The following is a 19041-nucleotide window of genomic DNA, read 5'->3' as shown; positions in this document are numbered from 1 at the left end:
GACTACTTTGAACATGTTCCATCTCTTGCCTTAACAGTATGCATAAAAAGCTGCGCAAATAAAGCAACCCTGTTCTTTGTTGTATGACGCTTGGCTAAATTGTATTCCTCGCTCTGAGTACCTGAAATATGGTGTCGGAAGTGGGGCGCAGCCACATGCATTCATGACGGAATTCTTAAAGCTTCTTGAGCCATTATGTTCGAATGGCGACATCGCCAAACACTGGAAGCTTTGTGAGCGAAAATTTGAGCTCTTCGTAGCAGTTCCGGATAAAATAGAAAAGCCTTGGGATAATAGCACAAAGACGGTCCTGCTGATCAGATTGTGAAGCAACCATGTGCTGGAAATCTAAAACAACTTTACTTTCACTGAAGATGCCTAAAAACAGGACTATGCAAGTGTTAACAAAAAGTTTAATGAATACTGCACAGCATTGGCGGCCGTGGTCAAATAATCCTTTTGTTGTGCCAGTGGGTTTGCGTGGCCTCACTGACTTCGATATTTCGCGATTTCTTCCACGCAAATTAACAGCTGTTTTTACGGTTCCGCACGCGTGCGAAGGGCATACTGAGCCGAGTGCAAAGTGAGCGAGAACGGGCCCTAAACACAAAACGAATCGCGAATTGTCACATTCGGTGGGGTAGCGTACGCGCGTGCACTAGAAAGATATGATAAGACAAGACGCAAACGATCCAATACAGTCGGTGGCCGACAATGTCGGCAAATGGTCTGGTCACTCCAGGCCGGCGACGCCAACGACAGTACCAGCGATCAAAAACAGGGGAGATGGCCGACCGGTATTTAAAAGATCGGTGGCAGTGTAAAAACACGAGCCTCGTCTGTCAATGCGGGGTGCTCAAAGTAGCGGGGGGGGGCATAACAAAAAGCGGTCGGGGAGAGCGGCCACTAGAGGGGCACAACGGCAGTGTCGGCGTTAAACAATAAGCATCTATGGGCCCCTCGTCTGATCGGTGGTCAAAAGCGGTTTGCCGAGAAGTCGGCAGAGCGCCGACTCCGTTCGCTGTAACCAATCAGCGGCGATCGGAGACGTCCATTGTATGTGGTATTTTGTACCATTGACACAATGTATATTTTCACGGTCACGTGGATATTGTTCGTTTTTAGCAAAAGTTCGTTTAGGGTGAGGCCGTTATATGTGGGCTCGACTGTATTTCCAGAAATATAGTAGAGACGAGCACTCGGATGGAACTGTTTATTTACGCCTGCGTTCACAGGGCCTCAGAGTCACAAGTCACATTAAGACGAGTTAGACAGCCACAAACCTCTCTGAAGCAGTTGTGCATTTCTTGCTCCTGGTGCAGCAACTTTGTGATTTTGGTTATGTGCGTCATGTGGTGCATCTTGCACAAGGCACCCGGTCGAGGATAGCGGCAGTCATGCAGATACCACCCACAAAAGTTTTACCCTTAATTAAAGCTGCATGGATTATGGCCTTCACAGTCATGTTTTTTTTTTGTTTTGTTTTTTGCAGGTATCACTGCCATTTTTAGAACAATGCTTCTTGCTTCTCTGCACGAGACGTGGAAGTCGCTCAATGATATTTATCTGATTTTGCAATGAATGTTTTTCATTATGTAGAATCATTTGGAGCCGGCGAAGCATTGCTGTGGAGTATTTCTGCTTCATGCACACCTTTTGCTGATGCATGTCATTAAAAAGCAGCATCTACTCAGGCACTTTCTCCTTTAAGGATTTGGCTGTTCTTGCAACAGGCAATTCGTGGCGCTCTTGGTTGACGCGCATGCATTGCCACATGTGCCTTGACTGAATGCCATGCACGAGACAAATGAATTCCCACTTATTTGTTTTCAGTTCGTTCAAGCTTTCAAGTCAGCACTTGGAAGGTGAATCAACATCACATTCTGACGCCCCCAATTCCATCGCAAGCATTCTTGCTGTGCCCCACTGCGGAAAATAGCCACTGCACCACGGCGTATTTGGTCACTGCAAGTTCGTGGAGCTAGTGTCTCTTCTTGAAATGGCTCAGGGCACCATCACTGACGTATGTGACATGAGCATATAAAGGAGCATCACCCTCAAGCCACTCGTGCGCCTTTGCGAAAGCATAGCATGCTAGGAAGGTGCCGTGGTCAGTGTCGTTTTGGTCAGTGTCATTGCTGATGACAACGAAACTGCGGGTTCCTTTTCTAGTCCTGATGACACATGTGAATGCCAAGACGTGGGTTTTTCGTCAGTGATGTGACTGAACTTCTCATGCTAGAACTATGGTCCAGCTTTCTGCAAAGTGAAAATGCAGGAGGGTGCAGCCTCTTTTTAGGGATTTGTTTAGCTTCACTAATGGCTCTTCCCTCAAGGGGGAAGAGGGGTTTTGACATTTTTTTTTCTATTTCTTGACCAATTTAAATGAAAATTGTAGCCCAGGCTGGGTCTTTCAAGTTTACTTCATAAATATAAATGCATTTTTAATTAGTTGGGTAGTTGCAGAGATAATTAAATTAATTATAGATTGTTTATCAGAAAAATGGCATGAAGATTCCTGGCCAGAATATTAAATGCCAGATTACTTTTTTGATATTACAAGTATTAGCAACTTTATAGCAATTTGAAGTTCAGTCTCCCGATAGATCTTGTCATGTGATTTAATTAGAACCAAGAATAAAAATTTACAAAGGCTAGATTGAAAAATCTGTTCTGACATTTGTGCACCGCATATATGTAGCTATATAGCACCACAGGAATGCTTTATGTGCCCTGAAGACCAAAATATCACCTTGGCAAGTTTTGAAAACACCAAAAATTAGATTCTGAGAAAACTTCAAAAACAAATCAGGCTGTTTTTTTAAGATTATGAGCGTTGTTTCTTGAACAAACCAGATGCAACTGCACAGATTTGTTCAGTTTTTTGAGCACACTTTAACTATCCGAATATATTTTATGCAGGTAAATTATTTTCTTAGATAATAATTACAATTCATTTATTGCCTAAACCACAAACATTTATGTACATAGAATTACACAGTCATTAACACATATGTATGAATACTAGAAAGCTTACGGAGGGCACTGCTGTAAGTTGATAAAGAATTACTTCTCGCATTATAGCACAATAAAGTTCACTGCATGCACTGTAATTAAAAACAAAGAGATTTCTATAAAAATAAAAAAAATTGGAGCTGCACATATAGATAGGCTTTGAGCGATGCTCTCTGCGCACAGTTAGCTGCATTGTGCAAAAGAAATTATAGCTCTAGCTGCACTAGGTCCACTTTTACAGAACAAGCCAACAAGGAAAGTGGTCAAAATATGTGTTCTGAGAAAAAACGGTTAAAACTTTCTTTCGCCATTGCGAGTGAAAAATATCATGGCACACATACTCTTATTCTAGTCAGTTTATATACGCCGGCCATGTAATTGGAATGACTGTTTGCATATGCGTGTCGTTTCTTCAAGTTCTGCTACAAGTTCTTGCCGTGTGCTTGTCTGCGAACAAGGCCATTTATCAGTTCGTTGACGGTACTGGTGCCAATGTGCGACGAATGTATGCATGTCATCCGTGATAGTCGTATGACACCGAGATGTTTTCTGGCTTGTCCAGATTGAGTTACACGGATATGTCACTAAACGAACGTGTGCACTCTCTAATTAATTTCGAGGCTGCAAAAAATAGCGAGGTGTTAGTTTCCTTTTCAGGTAGGACTGCCACATTTTCCAGTAGAGATCGTGACCATTGAACGACGTGTGATGTTCATTGTTGCAAACATGTCGTTAAAAGTTGTCTGCCCGTCACTAGTAACTTACATTGCGCGACCGGCGAGCACGTTCACCTTGAACGGATTGATTTTTTTTGTTATTCGTCGACGCGCGGTGTACTCCACTCTGACAACCCGTTACCGCAGCATTGGCACGTGTAGCGATAAGACGGCTCTTCCATTTCGTCCCTGCTACAACTGATATCCCTCGCAACTTCATATCTGCTTTCTTCTTGGCGTCCTATAACTGTTGAGGCTACAAAATTTGTGTGCCAATGCCCATAGAGCCGCTTTCAGCGACATTGCAGCAATCACCGGGTTTGCAGGTCCAGTGTCCATTAGGCCTATTCCGGCGCCTCAGCGGCCACTTTGCTGATTGCCACGAGTTCGTCATTCACATTGTCCCGAGCCATTCTGGGGCTCTTTTTAGAGTTCTCAGGGGGCGATTGCCACACCCGCTTTACAAATTTTCGAGGCGCGAAACTTCTTGATTGCAATGGGCAATCGACCACACCACGACAAAATAGCGTATGCCCGTGCGCGTATCCACAGTGACGCAGACGCCAGAAACACCACTTGGCCAATCGAATGCCTATGTTTTGTCACGTGCATACTGAATTGGACACTGGTACTTCTTCACGACGTGTTTTTGCTAAAAACTAATGAGCAAAGTGAGCCAGAGGTGGCAAGAAATTGAAGATGATGAAAAGCTTTTCCAAACGACACCGAGATGGCCATGATAGCCCATGTGTAACAGCAACGGCTTGGCGCAGAAAAAGCACCATTTGTGCGTCTATTTGTGCCGACATTCATCTCATAGAGATGTTATAAATTGATTTTGCCCCAAAAATAATAATAGAAGAAGCTAGAAACTTCTCAAATAAGTGCAAAAATAGATACAGACTCCGAAAATGTTTGATTCAAAAAGTAAATTTTTTCACAATTTTTGGCCTTCTAAAGCCCGTGGCCCCCACACGGAATGTACTCGTGTGACTACGATTTTCTTAAGTACTGTTGAAGGTGTTGCACGAAAACATCCGGAGTTGCCTTTTGGTCAAGTCTCCTTTATCTCGGGTTGCAAACGAAACTTCCTCCTCTTCTGGGAATCCTAAGTCCGACACAAATGTGGGGCACGAGTCACACAAGCACAGGAAACACAGTGAATATTGCACTTTACATATGGTCGGATGACCAAGGTCCTCGACCATCTTTTTTTGAGTAGTGGCTATTGCTAAGGCTCGCGCACTTAGCTTAGCGTTTGCACAGTACGTGCCGACACAGACTTCGTGAGGTGAAGTGCTCACAACCTGTTTCGGCCTCTGGGAGGATTTCATGTATCTGACTGAGCTGCTTTAAACAGATGAAACATATCACAAATAGACCTGGTAATCAGCCGTTTGGAAACGTACTCTTTTAGTCCTTTTGATCTAACAGCAATAACATCTCTCTTGTTTGGGCTTTGTTGGGTGCAGTTTAGTTCTTTTTTCATTGCTGCCTGGATGTCTTCTTGATTCAGCTTCGACCTGGTATACTAGAGGCACGGACTTGACAACACGGCAAAGGTGTCTCGAGTTTTTTGGATGTCCGAATGAGGTGGCGACTTGCCGATGTGATCATTCCTTGAATCTATTGCTGAGAAAGGTTCACAGGGAGCAATGTCAAGAGGTGACAGCGTTCGTGGAACGATTCGCAGGTATGGAACACATTCTTTATATTGCGCAGCCACTCACAGCCCGTATTGCGGGTTTCCCCTGAAGAAGCAGGTTTCTCTGTGGCCCTGTACGCTGCTTTAAGGCCACAGAAATTTTCCTGGAGACAGCACCCTCGATCACCGCTTTGTTATGCTTGGTGTAGGATGCTCGGTAATGTGTTTTCACTTTCGCCGGAATTTCCAGGGGTGTCACATCGGTTGTCTGAACGAACGTGTTTAGCTCATCAACAGCAGTTTGTTCTAGAACGAAATTTTCGTCAGACTTGGATTTTCCCGGAGACTTAATAAGGCCATTTTCTTAATAAGGCAACACTCAAATCTTTCACACATCGCAAGTTCCACTTGCAGGCAATCTTCTTTTTATGCTTTTTTAGGTAGTCAGGGCAAAACGCTCGCTTCGAGCTTCACAAAGTAGCCATGAATCTCAGGAGGATGCTATACGCACACAAGTACTCACGTTCATTGACTAGTAGATGACTGCCGGGTAGTGAATGAAGAACGGATATGAAAGTTGATGTTCTCTAATGACCTCGCCTTTCTGAAGCGAGGTGAGCTGTTTCCTTTTTGTGTTCTTTCTTTTTTAGGGAGCTGGTGAGGACGGTCGAGTTGTAGACGCACCACTTCTGCTGCTATGCACTTTCTGCGTTATCAGATTCCTGCCATGCCACGGGAAGCTATAAATATCCAGCAGTAGATTCTCTCCAGCCACACTCTTCCTGAGGTGTGTACGCAGGCTTGCATTCGCAAAAGACCTTGAAAGCGATTCTTGCCAAGAATGTGACTCCGCATTGCAGCATGCTCCATAGCTGAGATCCATGTAAAGTTTCAGTGAAATGCAGAGAAAAATGCAATTTTAATTGGCTCTTTGAAACCATCTGCTCCTGTTTTTTCAATCCGTGATTTATCTCCATCCACAAAACACATTCACGGCCTGAAAATATTGATAATGGCAACTACTGCTTCCTGCTCCCTCGATGCCGCAGTTCTTTTTTAGCACTTTTCGAGCTTTGTAACTCCATTTTCAAAAGTAATGCAACATGTTTTTACAGCTTAAGTTAGAGCACGTGCTTTGCTTCAATTCTGAAGAGTTTGGAGAAAATGGAAGATGGCTTTTTTTTAAATGGTCTTCAAAATATTGCATTTTCAGAGACATGTACTCAGTCAAATGTTTCTGCTTAACGTTTGACGTCACTCTCAACAATTGTGTTTGGCAGATTTATTAACCTAACATGTGGCAATGCTCTTGAAATTTTTTAGAAGTCTGCAATTTATACGCAGGGATAAAAAAATCTAAATATTGAGCAATATTAAACTGTGTGCCGATTTCACGATTTCTTGCTTAAATTAACAGCGGCAAAACTGCCAAGCAATAACGGTTTTTCAAAGACAACTCTTCTTAGTACGTGGCCTAAACTATTTAGACCTGCAGCTACAACAGTTTTCTTGCGGGATCTCATCGAAATCCCATTTGCACGATATTCTAAGTAAGCAGTAACACCTGAGTCGACACTTGTGAATTTTTTTTTTGAGAAGATAAAATTTTTTTATTTTTGCCGTCTCGAGAACTCAGAAAACAAAATATATTTTTTCTGCCGAAATCAAAAGGTGATGGCGGACATGCACCGACATTCTTATCTCAACACGGCTATCTGCAAAAAAACACTAAAAGCACTGCACAAGGACCACCATGAGACAAGTCGTCCAGTATGCTTCGACAATAGGCGTGCGGTGATTGGAACAGGCCTTTGATGTCATGAGGGAGTGAAATGCAAAAGAGACTTTTTTTCATTGTCTGCTGGGGTTTAGAAGTTTGCAAGCTGGTAACTTCTGTTACTGTGCACCAGTCATATGATACAAGCATATAATCATGCGTGCCCTTTGCACCAGGACAAATGAGTTTCATTGCCAATATTAACAAGTCAGTAGTCATTGATTCTCAAGGTTTTCGAATTTTCTTGCTTTTTCTTGAAAAGCTACACATAATGCCCTCTTGAGCTTCCTTCACTTCATCAGGTTGTGTCCAACACAGAAGCGAGCCCTCGGTCCATCCCCTTTTTTTTTCTTCATTATTTCTTAGCCCCTTTGTTCTTTCATACATACTCACACTATTTAGTTTGGGTGCCTCGCATGGTACGCCCACTAGTGCAAGAAAAAGACCAGTGGTGCAGATTCTGAAAAGAGTAATCACTTGCCATGGGCGCTGGCCAGCTCTAGAGCTTGACGGCTGTCCTCCAGGCTGCCCCCGGTCACCAGTATCTGCATGGAACAAAACAGAAATCAAAGCACTGAACCTGTAGCACCTCTCACCAAGTAGCAAAGCACAATACCATACCATACATACAAGTGCACTGACAGTGCCCATTTAACATCTGCGCCCAAAACTTTGTTAAAGGGGCCCTGAGGTCCAAAATTTGTAATGAAAATAAATGCGTGCAGTTTTGCTATGTGAACGTGCTGCTGTAGCACTTTGCAAATATTTGCTATAATAAGGGAGCTGCAATATTTGAACGCATTCTAGCTGGTCTCAAATTTTCGCGCAGCCCCAGGACCCTTCTCTGCCACAGGGAGGGGGAAAGCGTAGCCCATCATCGTGACTCTGTGGACTTCGGTAATACGCTGGTTTCTTGAGCTGAAGTGCTGTTCTATATTTTTATCATAGAACCTGACCAACTCACCCAATCTGCTACTCTTTCCCTCCCTTTGTCAGGTTGCCGTGGACCATTGCCACGGCTCCTTCTGCCCAAACCTGAGTGGTAGCGGAAAGCTAAGAGCATCTGTTTCCAATGCAGGAGGTAACCTTTTTATCAAAAAACACCCCAGGGGCACGTGGATCACTACAAGAAAACTGTCCATACCGGGTGAGCTGGCTGTTCTGTCTGCCACTGCTTAGTGGTGCCATGCGAGCACGAAAAGAAAAGAATGTGTCACCACTTGTTGAATATCATTAAATCCTGAACACTAGGTATGTCCGAAGAACCCACCTTCATGTATTTTAACACATGAAATTCAAAAACATAACGCACTCAGTGCAGGTATCCCCGAGCGGATGTACAGCCTGTTTCACAATTTTAAAAAATCCCGTAGCCTGTGGCCCTGCTATGCGGCCATGATACGGCCAGCGCGGCAGTCGCGGGCCGGAAGCAACTCGCACGTGCGCAGATGCTTGAGAGGCATTATGTTGAACTGTTGAACCATGTTGTCGGCTACGGCAGCCCATGCTGGTGGCATTGTCAGTCAGCAGGCTAATTTCATCGTTGGTGCGGGAACTGGGCCGATATTTCTCATCATGTCACAGTATGCCTCAGTGCCGTTCAAAATGAGTGCCGTCATCGCTGCCATTGGGGACATGACAGGGCATTAAAGGGACACTGAAGTCAAATAATTTATATCAAGGTGATAGCTCAATGTATGACAACATCTAAAACAACAATATTACCAAAAACGGTGCCCTACTTACCAAGAAATTAAGGTAAGTGCACAACAACACAAGTGCCCGCAGTAGAAATTTTCAAAATGATCCTGATGACACAAGACAAACCGCCTACAATTAATCACTAGTAATCGATCTAACTGCACTAAATAAAGAACTTTCCGTGCATCAAGAGATGCAATAAAATGTTGCTTGTTCGTTTATGTTTGATTCATGGAAAAAAGAACCACCGGAGATAAAACTCCATTGTCACGTGGTTACACAGGACAGATGGTGCCATCTAGCGGGGCGCAGTTGAAACAGAAGCGTCTGCAATCTTGAAGCCAATGGCGGGAAATTGATCAATGGCCGTTGTTGCTACTGTGGCTCCCAGTGCTTTCGCTGTGCTGCTACTAGCGCAGTAAGGCCAGGCAACGTTGTGCGCGGCAACGGGGACGTGAAACGGTCTGGTCGGTCCACTCTCTTGAGGCAGGTAACTTGAAGTGTGCTGACTCGATACGGAGCACTAAAACGTGAATTTATTACGAAATAGGCCCTTCCTTGGCAAAAAAGTAACACTACGAGGTTTCCGGATCGCCATTTCAACAATCAACGCCAACTTCAGGTTGACTTTAGTGTCCCTTTAAGTGAAGTTGGAAGCTTCACGCGTGCATTGCAGCGCCGGCGAGTGAGCGCTGCCTCAAATAATGAAACGCCATCGAGAAGAAGCACATGCAGGTTGTTATCTTAAGCTACAGCACTTTTGAACTCATTCTCATTTGTTTAATTGTTTTGAGCCCGCATAGCTGCAAAGCAGTCACTGTGATGTGCTTCATTTTCTTCTTTCTTTTTATAACTTGAAATAAATACCACGCACAGTACGTGCTTATTATGATATTCCCAGTCGCAGCGTATTGCAGTTCGTACACAAATAAATGAAAAATATACGCGAATGCACTCAGTACCACAGCATTTCGAAAAACAACATATCGTGTCGAACTATTTCTAGAACCCCATTATTGCCAATGAAGGCTATGAGGTTGGTATCGCACAACGTTTAGTATAGAATATTGCCACATTCCCTCCTCAAGTTTTATTATTGTTCCGTTTCACTGTCAGTACTTCTCAGCACGAATCGCGCCTACACTGTTCGAGAAGCCTTGGGATTGCAGTAGATCACTTTGCTAAGATTACGCCCCCTTCGTGAATATTACAGATTATTCTGCAGGTCCAGCAAGCATTGGGAATTCCCAAACCAGCGCAGTTTCATACAGAGGCTATGAACTACTTTGCTGCAGTGCGTCGAAGCGCTCCTCCCCTCCCCACGCCACAGTAAAGGCACCGCACCACAGCAGTTCCACTGCCAGACACCGTCGCCGCCACCACTAATGCCATACCACCCACCTTCAGGCCAGCGCAACGCACCAAGGAAGACAATTGTGTGCCCCCCCCCCCCCCCCCGATCACCGCCCACTCAGCTACCACTGCAAGGAAGCTGGCCACACCTACCGCCACTGCCAGTACATACAGATGGGACTGCGTGGCTTCGTTGTCAATGCACCGCGTCCGCGACCAGGGGAACGGCCGTGTGGGATCGCAGACTACATGGAATGAGCGCAATGGACACCACAAAGTGCTTCCCGTCCACTGTCGCCAAGCCGCCGCATGTCACCGCACTACCGGCAGTACTCTGGCCCAACAAGGGGCCGGTTTCTTAGCCCGTATCCGGGAAACTAAGAGCAGCAACCGATGAAGTGCAGTTGCAGTGCGCCGCATTACCAAAGATCCTCCGATGACGACAACGCCGTGACGAAACTTTTCAAACGCGATGCGAACCACGCAAAGCCTTGACGACGAAACCTCACTTACCAAAGATGGCCTGACAACGCAACATGGAAGCAGCAGAACAAGTCGACACAGCCGTGACGTTTCTGCATCAACCCAACATTTCTGCATCAATTACAGCCGCCTGAACAAAATCACGAAGAAGGATGTGTATCCGCTCCCACGGATAGACGCTTCTGACCAACTCCTACACGCGAGGTATTTTTCCTCAATGGACCTCAAGACAGGCTATTGGCAAATTGAAGTTGACGAGAGAGACCGAAAGAAAACCACCTTTATAACACCAGGCGGCCTCTTCGAGTTCAAGGTGATGCCTTTTGGTCTTTGCACAGCTACAGGGACTTTCCAACGTGTTATGGATACTGTACTGGCCAGCTTGAAGTAACGGACTTGCCTTGTGTACTTGGACGACGTCGTTGTGTTCTCCTCAAACTTCGACGAACACCACCTTGCGTTGAAGCTGTACTTCAAGCAATCAAAACCTTTGGGCTCACCCTCAAGTCAGAGAAGTGCCGCTTCGCGTACGAAGAACTCATGTTTTTGGGCTACATGATAAGCAAGTTCAGAGTACGCCCCGACTAGCAGAAGACAATAGCCATCGCTGCATTCTTTCCACCCACCGACAAAAAGGCCTTCTGTCGATTTCTCAGCCTGTGCGCCCATTACAGATGGTTCCTCCAAAACTTGACCTGGATCGCCGAGCCACTCACTAACCTTACTAGGTCCCACATAAAATTTAAGTGGGAAATGCCGCAGGAGGAAGCTTTTCAAGAATTAAAATGATGCCTGCAGATACCTCCTTTAATTGCACATTTAGACGAATTCGCCGAAACAAAAATACATACCGACACAAGCAGAGTAGGACTCGGCAGCGTTCTTGTGCAGAAGACTGGTGAACATGAAAGAATCATTTGTTATGCTAGCCGGTCGCTATCAAAGGCAAAGGCCAACTATTCTACAAAAGAAAAGGACTGCTTTGCAATCATCTGGGCTACATCAAACCATTTCGCCCCTATATTTACGGCCACCCTTTAAACATGTAAGTGACCACCATGCCTTCTGTTGGCTGGCAAACCTGAACGACACTTCGGGTCGTCTCGCAAGATGGAGCCTGAGTCAGCAAGAATTCGACATTTCCGTCCGTTACAAGTCTGGAAGAAAGCACTCTGTCGCCGACTGCATATCTCATGCTCCCGTCGAACCACCATTGAAAGACGACTCAGATGATGACTACTTCTTGGGAACCATAAGTGCCGGCGACTTTGCCGAGCGACAACGAGCTGACTTGGAACTCAGGAGCCTTGTAGAATACCCTGAGGGCAAGGCCGCCGGTGTTCCAAAAGTATTCAAACAAGGACTTGAGTCGATGTTATTGCGGAACAATGTTCTCCTGAAAAAATACTTCTCGCCACTTCGAACCAACTACCTCCTCATAGTACCTTCAGCGTTACGTCCAGATATTTTGGATGCTCTACATGACGACCCGACGGCTGGACACCTCGGTGTTTCCTGTACGCTTGCAAGAATACAGTAGAAGTACTGCTGGCCACGCCTATCCCCCCGACGCCACTCATTATGTGAGGACATGCTGGGACTGCCAACATTGAAAGACACTGCCGACTAGGCCAGCCGGACTTCTCGAGCCCATCGAGCCACTTCACCAGGCGTTCCAGCAAATCGGCATGAACTTAACGGGGCCATTCTCTATGTCGAATTACGAACAAATAGATCGTCATAGCAACCAACTGCTTCACGCACTACGCCGAGACAAGGACCCTGCCCAAAGGCAGTGCCACTGAGGTGGCAAAGTTCTTCGTGAAGAACGTCGTCCTGCGTCACGGTGCTCCACAGGTCCTCATTACTGACAGAGATACGGCTTTTATGGCAGACCTAACTCAGGCGATCCTGAGGTACAGCCAGACAAGTCACCTCTGGACCACCACCTCCCATGACGAATGGCCTACCGAGTGTCTAAGACCATCGACGATATGCTGGCCATGTACGTCGATGTCGAGCACAAGACGTGGGATGAAATTCTTTCGTACGTGACCTTCATGTACAATACTACCATACAAGAAACAACGCAGATACGCCGTACAAGTCGGTCTATAGAAAGAACCCGGCAACGACGCTCGAGGCTATGCTTCCTAACATTGCTGATGAAGAGAACCTCGACATCACCGCCTACCATCAGGGCGCGGAAGAAGCTCGTCAACTCGCCCGCCTGCGCACTAAGCAGGCGACAGCCGCCGTTACAATCTTCAACGCTTCATGGACGAAGCCTGAAGACCGTGTGTGGGTATGGATGCTGATCCACCGACATGGATTCAGTGAAAAACTTCTGCGGCGGTATTTTGGAATGTACAAAGTAGTTTGTCATCTCGGAACACTCTACTACGAGGTTGTTCTCGACAGCATTATGAACTCTCAGCGGCACTGTGCTCGACCTGAAGTCGTCAATGTCGTACACCTAAAGCCATTTCATGCGCGAACCTGAGGACTGTACTTTGTTGCTGTGCTTTATTGCTTGTGCAAACACAACGTATCATATTGAAAGAGCAAATAATGTATTTTGTCAAACTGTTTCTAGAACCCCATTTTTGCCAATAGAGGCTGCGAGGTCGGCATCGCACAACGTTTTGTACAGAATATTGCCACATTCCCTCCTCAAGTATTGTTATCATTCTGTTTCACTGTCAGTAATTCTCGGCGGAAACCGCGCTTACACTGTTCGAGAAGCCTGGAAACTGCAGTAAATCATTTTCTTAAGATTACGCCCACTTCGTGAACATTGCAGATTATTCTAGAATCTACTTCGCCGCTAGCAATAACGCCAGAATATTCGATGGCAAGTGTATAAATGCCGACAGGCTTCGCGGCTTGCCAGTTGATCGATGGCCGATGCTCTGCTCACTGCTATCAGTGCCAGTGTCTTGCTGTAATCTGACTTTCGTTTTACATGGCCACAAGTTCGGTCCGAATAAACAGTTTACTACTCGACCTGCAGTCTGCTCGCTTCGTCCACGTCACAACCCTGTGACAATATCACAGAAGATGCGGTTCAATAGCACGCTCAAGCGTCTGCGCATGCGTGAGCGACTGCCAGCGCGCGCTTGCAGCGCTGGCTGCATCGAGATGTCATGCAATCCAATATTTCCCATAAGTTTGAAACAGACTGTACATCGAATGCCGCGCACCAATGCATGTAGTCAAAGCGTGCTATTGCAAGGAATGTGACAATGAATTGACATTTATTCAACGATCAACTGTTCTCAGGCAGTATGGTATATAATGCCATTGTGGTTTATTGGACTGTTAACAACAAACTGCAAAGAAGTGTTACAAAATTATGATTTTTATTATTTGACCATTCACATGCTCTAAAAAAAGGTAAACTAAACATGTATCAAAACACTTGCTTCGATATTTTTACGATTTTTTAGTAGATGCTTAAAGGCCAACTGCAACGAATTTCGACTTGGGCAAAATTAGCTCCGAATGCAAAGTACAGTCGATCCTGGATATATCAAACTCGGCTATATCAAATGAATGGCTATATCGAACAGTTGAGAAATCTAATTTCCCATGCAAAAGTAAGGGACCACTGCATCCTTTTATGGAACTACCGCACAGCGGAACATCCGCTATATCGAACGCTGCGCGGCACGAAAGCCCAGTAAGTACAGTTTTCTTAAGAAATATTATTATTAAATTTTCAGCCACATTCTAACAAGTTCCAATCCCTTTTCCTGCGCAGGTGACGAAAAGGCAATGTTATTACGTCGCACTGATCTGGTTCGCTGTGTGGCGTTAAGGAGTGCACCGGTATATTTGATGCATGATCTAAAAGTTTTAATGCACAGACATAGTGTTTTTCAAAAAGACTGTGTGCCTAAGCCACCAAAATGATAATGCGAAGTAACTCAGCAACCTCGTTGCAATGTTCGAATTCTCTTCCTTGTTTGTTAGCACACAATGGCATACGACGTGCATACGGCCTTCGAGATGTGCAACCTAGTGACATATTTTTAGTGTTTTCAGTTTTAAAACGCATTTCTTGGAGGTTATGCTTTTTCTAGCTTTTCACGTCAAAGCAGCTGATAGCAGCGGCTGCCAGCTACAAAGACACAAGTGACATTGATATCGCAAATATGCCGACGGTGGGAACCATAGAGTTAATACACAGACTCTAGAGGGAAAGTTTGCCATATGGCCTGTGCATTAAAACTTATAACCGCTCGTGTGCCGCCATGATGGAACGATACCAGCTTTCGGGTGACGTCCACTCGTACTAGCCACTGTGTGCTCGAATAACCCCTGCCATGTTTTTCTGTTTCATGGATCTCCATTGCATCGCAGTAAGAGACTGCCATATAGAGTCAAGCTCAGGGCCACAAAAAACAAGGATAACGAATAGAAGGCTCACTCGGCGTGCAAGGAAGGACGCACAATCGGCCGCATATCTACGCTCTCAAATGTTGACATGGTACAAGGATTGTGGTGCCATCGAGTAAACTAACTTGCAAACTCTTTTTTTCGCGTGCAGGAAATGACATATTTATTGTTTTGTATCGCTCGTAAAAATAGTTGACATAAACATTGCACATTTTGCGTGTGTTTATGATACACGAACACTCATACTGCGAGAATTTGAGTGTTTTTAACTATACATTTAGCGCTTCTTTCAAGTATTGTATTGACAAAATAGACATCGTTACAAGATGTCTATGCTTTGGTGGTTATAGCCTTTCCGGCCTAGCTCTTCCTCTAGAGTCTGTGCATTAACTTTATTGTTTCTACACTGCGCGCTCACCATCTCGGAGGCCATGCATTTGTTTTTTTGCTTTGTTTTTGGGCCACCGTGCTTGCGTGGCACTACAAGCAAAGAGGTTTCTCCTGCATTTGACATATGGCACTCTAACACAAAAGGTGTCCTCTGTCTTACTCAGTGTATACAAATATTTGAAGTAGAAAACAGGCCCTTATGCGTAGCTTATCTGGACATTACAAGTGGGGCACATATATGCATGTATTTATATATTCAAATTGCCTTAGTGTGTTTTGCTGTGCTTCATTCCAAGCCTATCAATGTCTTTTTAATCATCTATTTTTTCCATTGTAATGTTCAATTTGCCATATCTTGCACAATTTTATAGTTCTTGTTTATTACTGTTTTATCCCCCCTTACACAATGTTCCAAACATAGGAACCCGCGAGGTATTTGTATAAATAAATAAATAACTGGGGCGTATGATGTTAATCAGGAAATTTCGTGGGATATATTGAAGAAAGTGGGCATAGGTGATGACTGCATACAGCTTTTGAGAGAAATATACCGAGAAAATACAGTTTGCATATATTGGTGCAGAGAAGGTAAGAGAAAAAACATCTGTAGCAAAGGGAAAGAGGAAAGCTACAATAATGAAGCGCAGAGCGTTCTGGGGATACAATAGGCACGAAGTGCTTCGAGGTCTGTGGAAAGGCGTAATGGTTCCAGGGCTTGCATTTGGGAACTAAATGGTGTGCATGAAGTCAGAGGTGCAATCAACAATGGATGTAAATCAAAGGACTGTGGGAAGACAACGAATGAGGCTGTAAAGGGGGATATGGGATGGGCAGGTTTTCTAGTGAGGGAACCTCAGAGCAAAATGAGATTGAAGAGAGGCTTAGGAAAATGAAGGAGAGTAGTAGATGGGCCGGGAAGGTGTTGAGGTATTTGTATAGCAAGAGCGTGGACACAAATTGGAGAAAAAGAACTTGGATGCTCACCAGAAAATATACAGCTGGCAGTGTGGGTGATATGGCAGAGTTGGTGTGTGAACAGCACTCTGATCCAGTTTACTAATTCATTCTGCTTCGTCGTTCAGGTTACGGCATGGATTCACTTCATCGCCGCATCGGTATCTTCAATGATAAAAGACACAAGCAAACTGCTCTGTCAACCCAACGAGATGAAAGTATCAGTCTGCCCGTGTGACACTGATGTATTTATGGTCATCCCTCTACGAAATGAAGGAATCAGATGGACGACAACATCATCGATGGCTGCCTTTATGAAGAGCTGGCGGAACCTCGGCGCGCCTGGCGGGTGGTAAACAGCGCTATGATGCAGTTCACTAATCCATTCTGCTTTGTCGTTCAGGTTAGTTCTGTTACATTGCTGTACACTAAGAAGTCGAGTAACGTTTATTTGTTACTGTTCCCACGCTCGGGAGTTTTGTTTTCTGTTTTGAATGACTGCTTTGACGTTGTAACTCAATTACTTATGCAGTTTGGTGATGTTGAGCTCAATCACGGACCTAACACTAGATCCCAAGTGCAAAGTCCTCTTACTGATTCACAGATGAAGAAGTTTATGATATATTCACGATGTTACAAGCTGTAAACACGTGCACCAAAAAAATGGAGAGGGACCAGACAGATCTATTCAAATCTGTTGATGAGCCCAAAAAGACACAGGTGAGTTTTCGAGAAAATTTTACTGTTTTAGACAAATGATTACCTGAGGGCGTAAAACGGTCACAATTGAGGATGTTCTGGAAGAGATAGAGCGCCTTCACCAGTCGATTAGCCATGTTAGCAGCGAAAACGATCAACTGCGTGCTAGGCAAGGTGAGCTCGAGGATATGCAGCGGCGAGACAACCTCTTATTCTATGGACCACCTGATGTGCAGTCACAGTCTTGGGCGTAGTCAGAGGAAAAGTTCATGAATATTTTTTCATCGAGATTGAAAATAACATCCTCTGAAACACTAATCGAAAGAAACACAGGCTTGGCAGCTATTCTTCCATTAAATGTTGGCCAATCATTGCCAAATTTTCTTCCTTCAAGCTCAAGCAGCAAATGCTTCTGGGTAGTTCTAAGCTGATAGAAGAAAATTTTACCGTTAGTGAGGACTATTCGCCAGCTACTCGCCTTGCCAGAAAGAAACTGGCTGAATTTGGCAAGACCCAACCCTCAAGTTATAAGCTTCGCTTTAATAAGCTGTATGTAAATAAAAAGTGCTACATCTACGGCCCCGCTGATGATTGCGTGCATGAAATCTCTAGATCCTTAATGTCATCCGTCGAAACGTCACGTCTCGCACATGAATCACCTTATGCCTTAATGTCGCACACCGCTGAAGAGTGCTTCGTGAGGAGAACTGGATGAAAACTACCAGTTGCAAGCCAACTTTGGTTTCTTTTCACAAATATTCGCCTAATTCCAAAACGTGGAGACCTCTGCTCTGCTATCGATGCTTCTGATGCCGGCATAATCTGTCTTACTGAAACCTGGTTGTCTGTGTAGGTTGATAACAGTGAATTATTTGATTGCAAAAAGCACTACAACATTTACCCGTGTGACAGAGGTGTTCCGTGTGGCGGAGCCGTGCTCACCGCGGTTTCTGACAAGATTTGTCTTTTTCAATTCATTTTAGTTATGCTTTAAAACTTGTTTTGGTTGAAATACAAACGTGTTGTAAGATATTAACATAGGGCGCTTGCTTTAGACCACCATTTTGCTCATCCACTTTTTTCGACAAGCTTCATTATGTAATTTTCATGCTAACAGTACCGTATCCAAATAGTCCGCCTTTTTTACTAGGCGACTTGAACTTCCCGAATATAGTTTGGTTTAACGTGCATTCCACTTGTCATCTTTTCTCCAGTACGAGACGAGTTTTTGAATGTGTGCAACGATTTTAATTTGTCCCAGCTAGTGACACAGGCAACAGGAATTGCATCTACCCCATCTAACATCTTAGATCTAGTACTCACCGCTGTCCCTGAACTTTTCCATTCCAAATCCTACTTCAGGGGCTAAGCGACCACTTGCTGCTTCATTTTTCTTTCACCTGCACAGTACCTCACAGTAGCAACCACAAGAAATATATCCAGGACTACAAGCGTGCAGGTTTCGATGCTATTAATCATGATCTCTCAGCTTTTTTAAGTGATTACATGCACAACTTTTATGATCGCTCCGTAAATGCTAACTGGACTTTATTCAAAGAAAAGGTTCTATAACTCATAGAAAAATGTGCCGTGCATAGTCATCACATCTAACCTGCACTTGACATGGTTCAGTCAATCGCTAAAACGACTACGCAATAAGAAAAAACGAATTTTCAGCTCTGCAAAGGTAATCGGCCCTGAAGAACGTTGGAGTGATTATCAGGCCGTGGCTATGGAACACAAACAAGCCCTCATAATGCTAACAATTCGTTTTTCAATTCTATATTACCATCTCTTTTAATTAATAACCCTAAGCAATTTCGGAATGTAGTGAACAAGAGACAATTCCTCAATCTCCCTTAAAGATTCAAACAATTACATAATCAAACTTGACGAATCAACAAATG

The 19041-nt window shown here is 44.5% G+C and overlaps 1 protein-coding gene across 3 annotated transcripts in view; it reads right to left on the bottom strand.

Annotated features, from left to right (window-relative positions):
* The window catches only part of LOC119179655 (deoxyribonuclease TATDN1), a 103680-nt gene that overhangs the window by 65213 nt on the left and 19426 nt on the right, over nt 1-19041 (bottom strand). For all 3 annotated transcript variants that reach the window (XM_037430773.2, XM_075869884.1, XM_037430774.2), the window contains one exon: nt 7635-7698. In XM_037430773.2, the coding sequence (XP_037286670.1) occupies nt 7635-7698 (64 nt within the window). The remainder of the gene's footprint in view (nt 1-7634; nt 7699-19041) is intronic.

Source organism: Rhipicephalus microplus, chromosome 7 (assembly GCF_043290135.1).
Source record: "Rhipicephalus microplus isolate Deutch F79 chromosome 7, USDA_Rmic, whole genome shotgun sequence".
Taxonomy (NCBI): domain Eukaryota; kingdom Metazoa; phylum Arthropoda; class Arachnida; order Ixodida; family Ixodidae; genus Rhipicephalus; species Rhipicephalus microplus.
The sequence above is the reverse complement of the archived record's forward strand: the minus strand, read 5'-3'. Positions and strand labels throughout refer to the sequence as shown.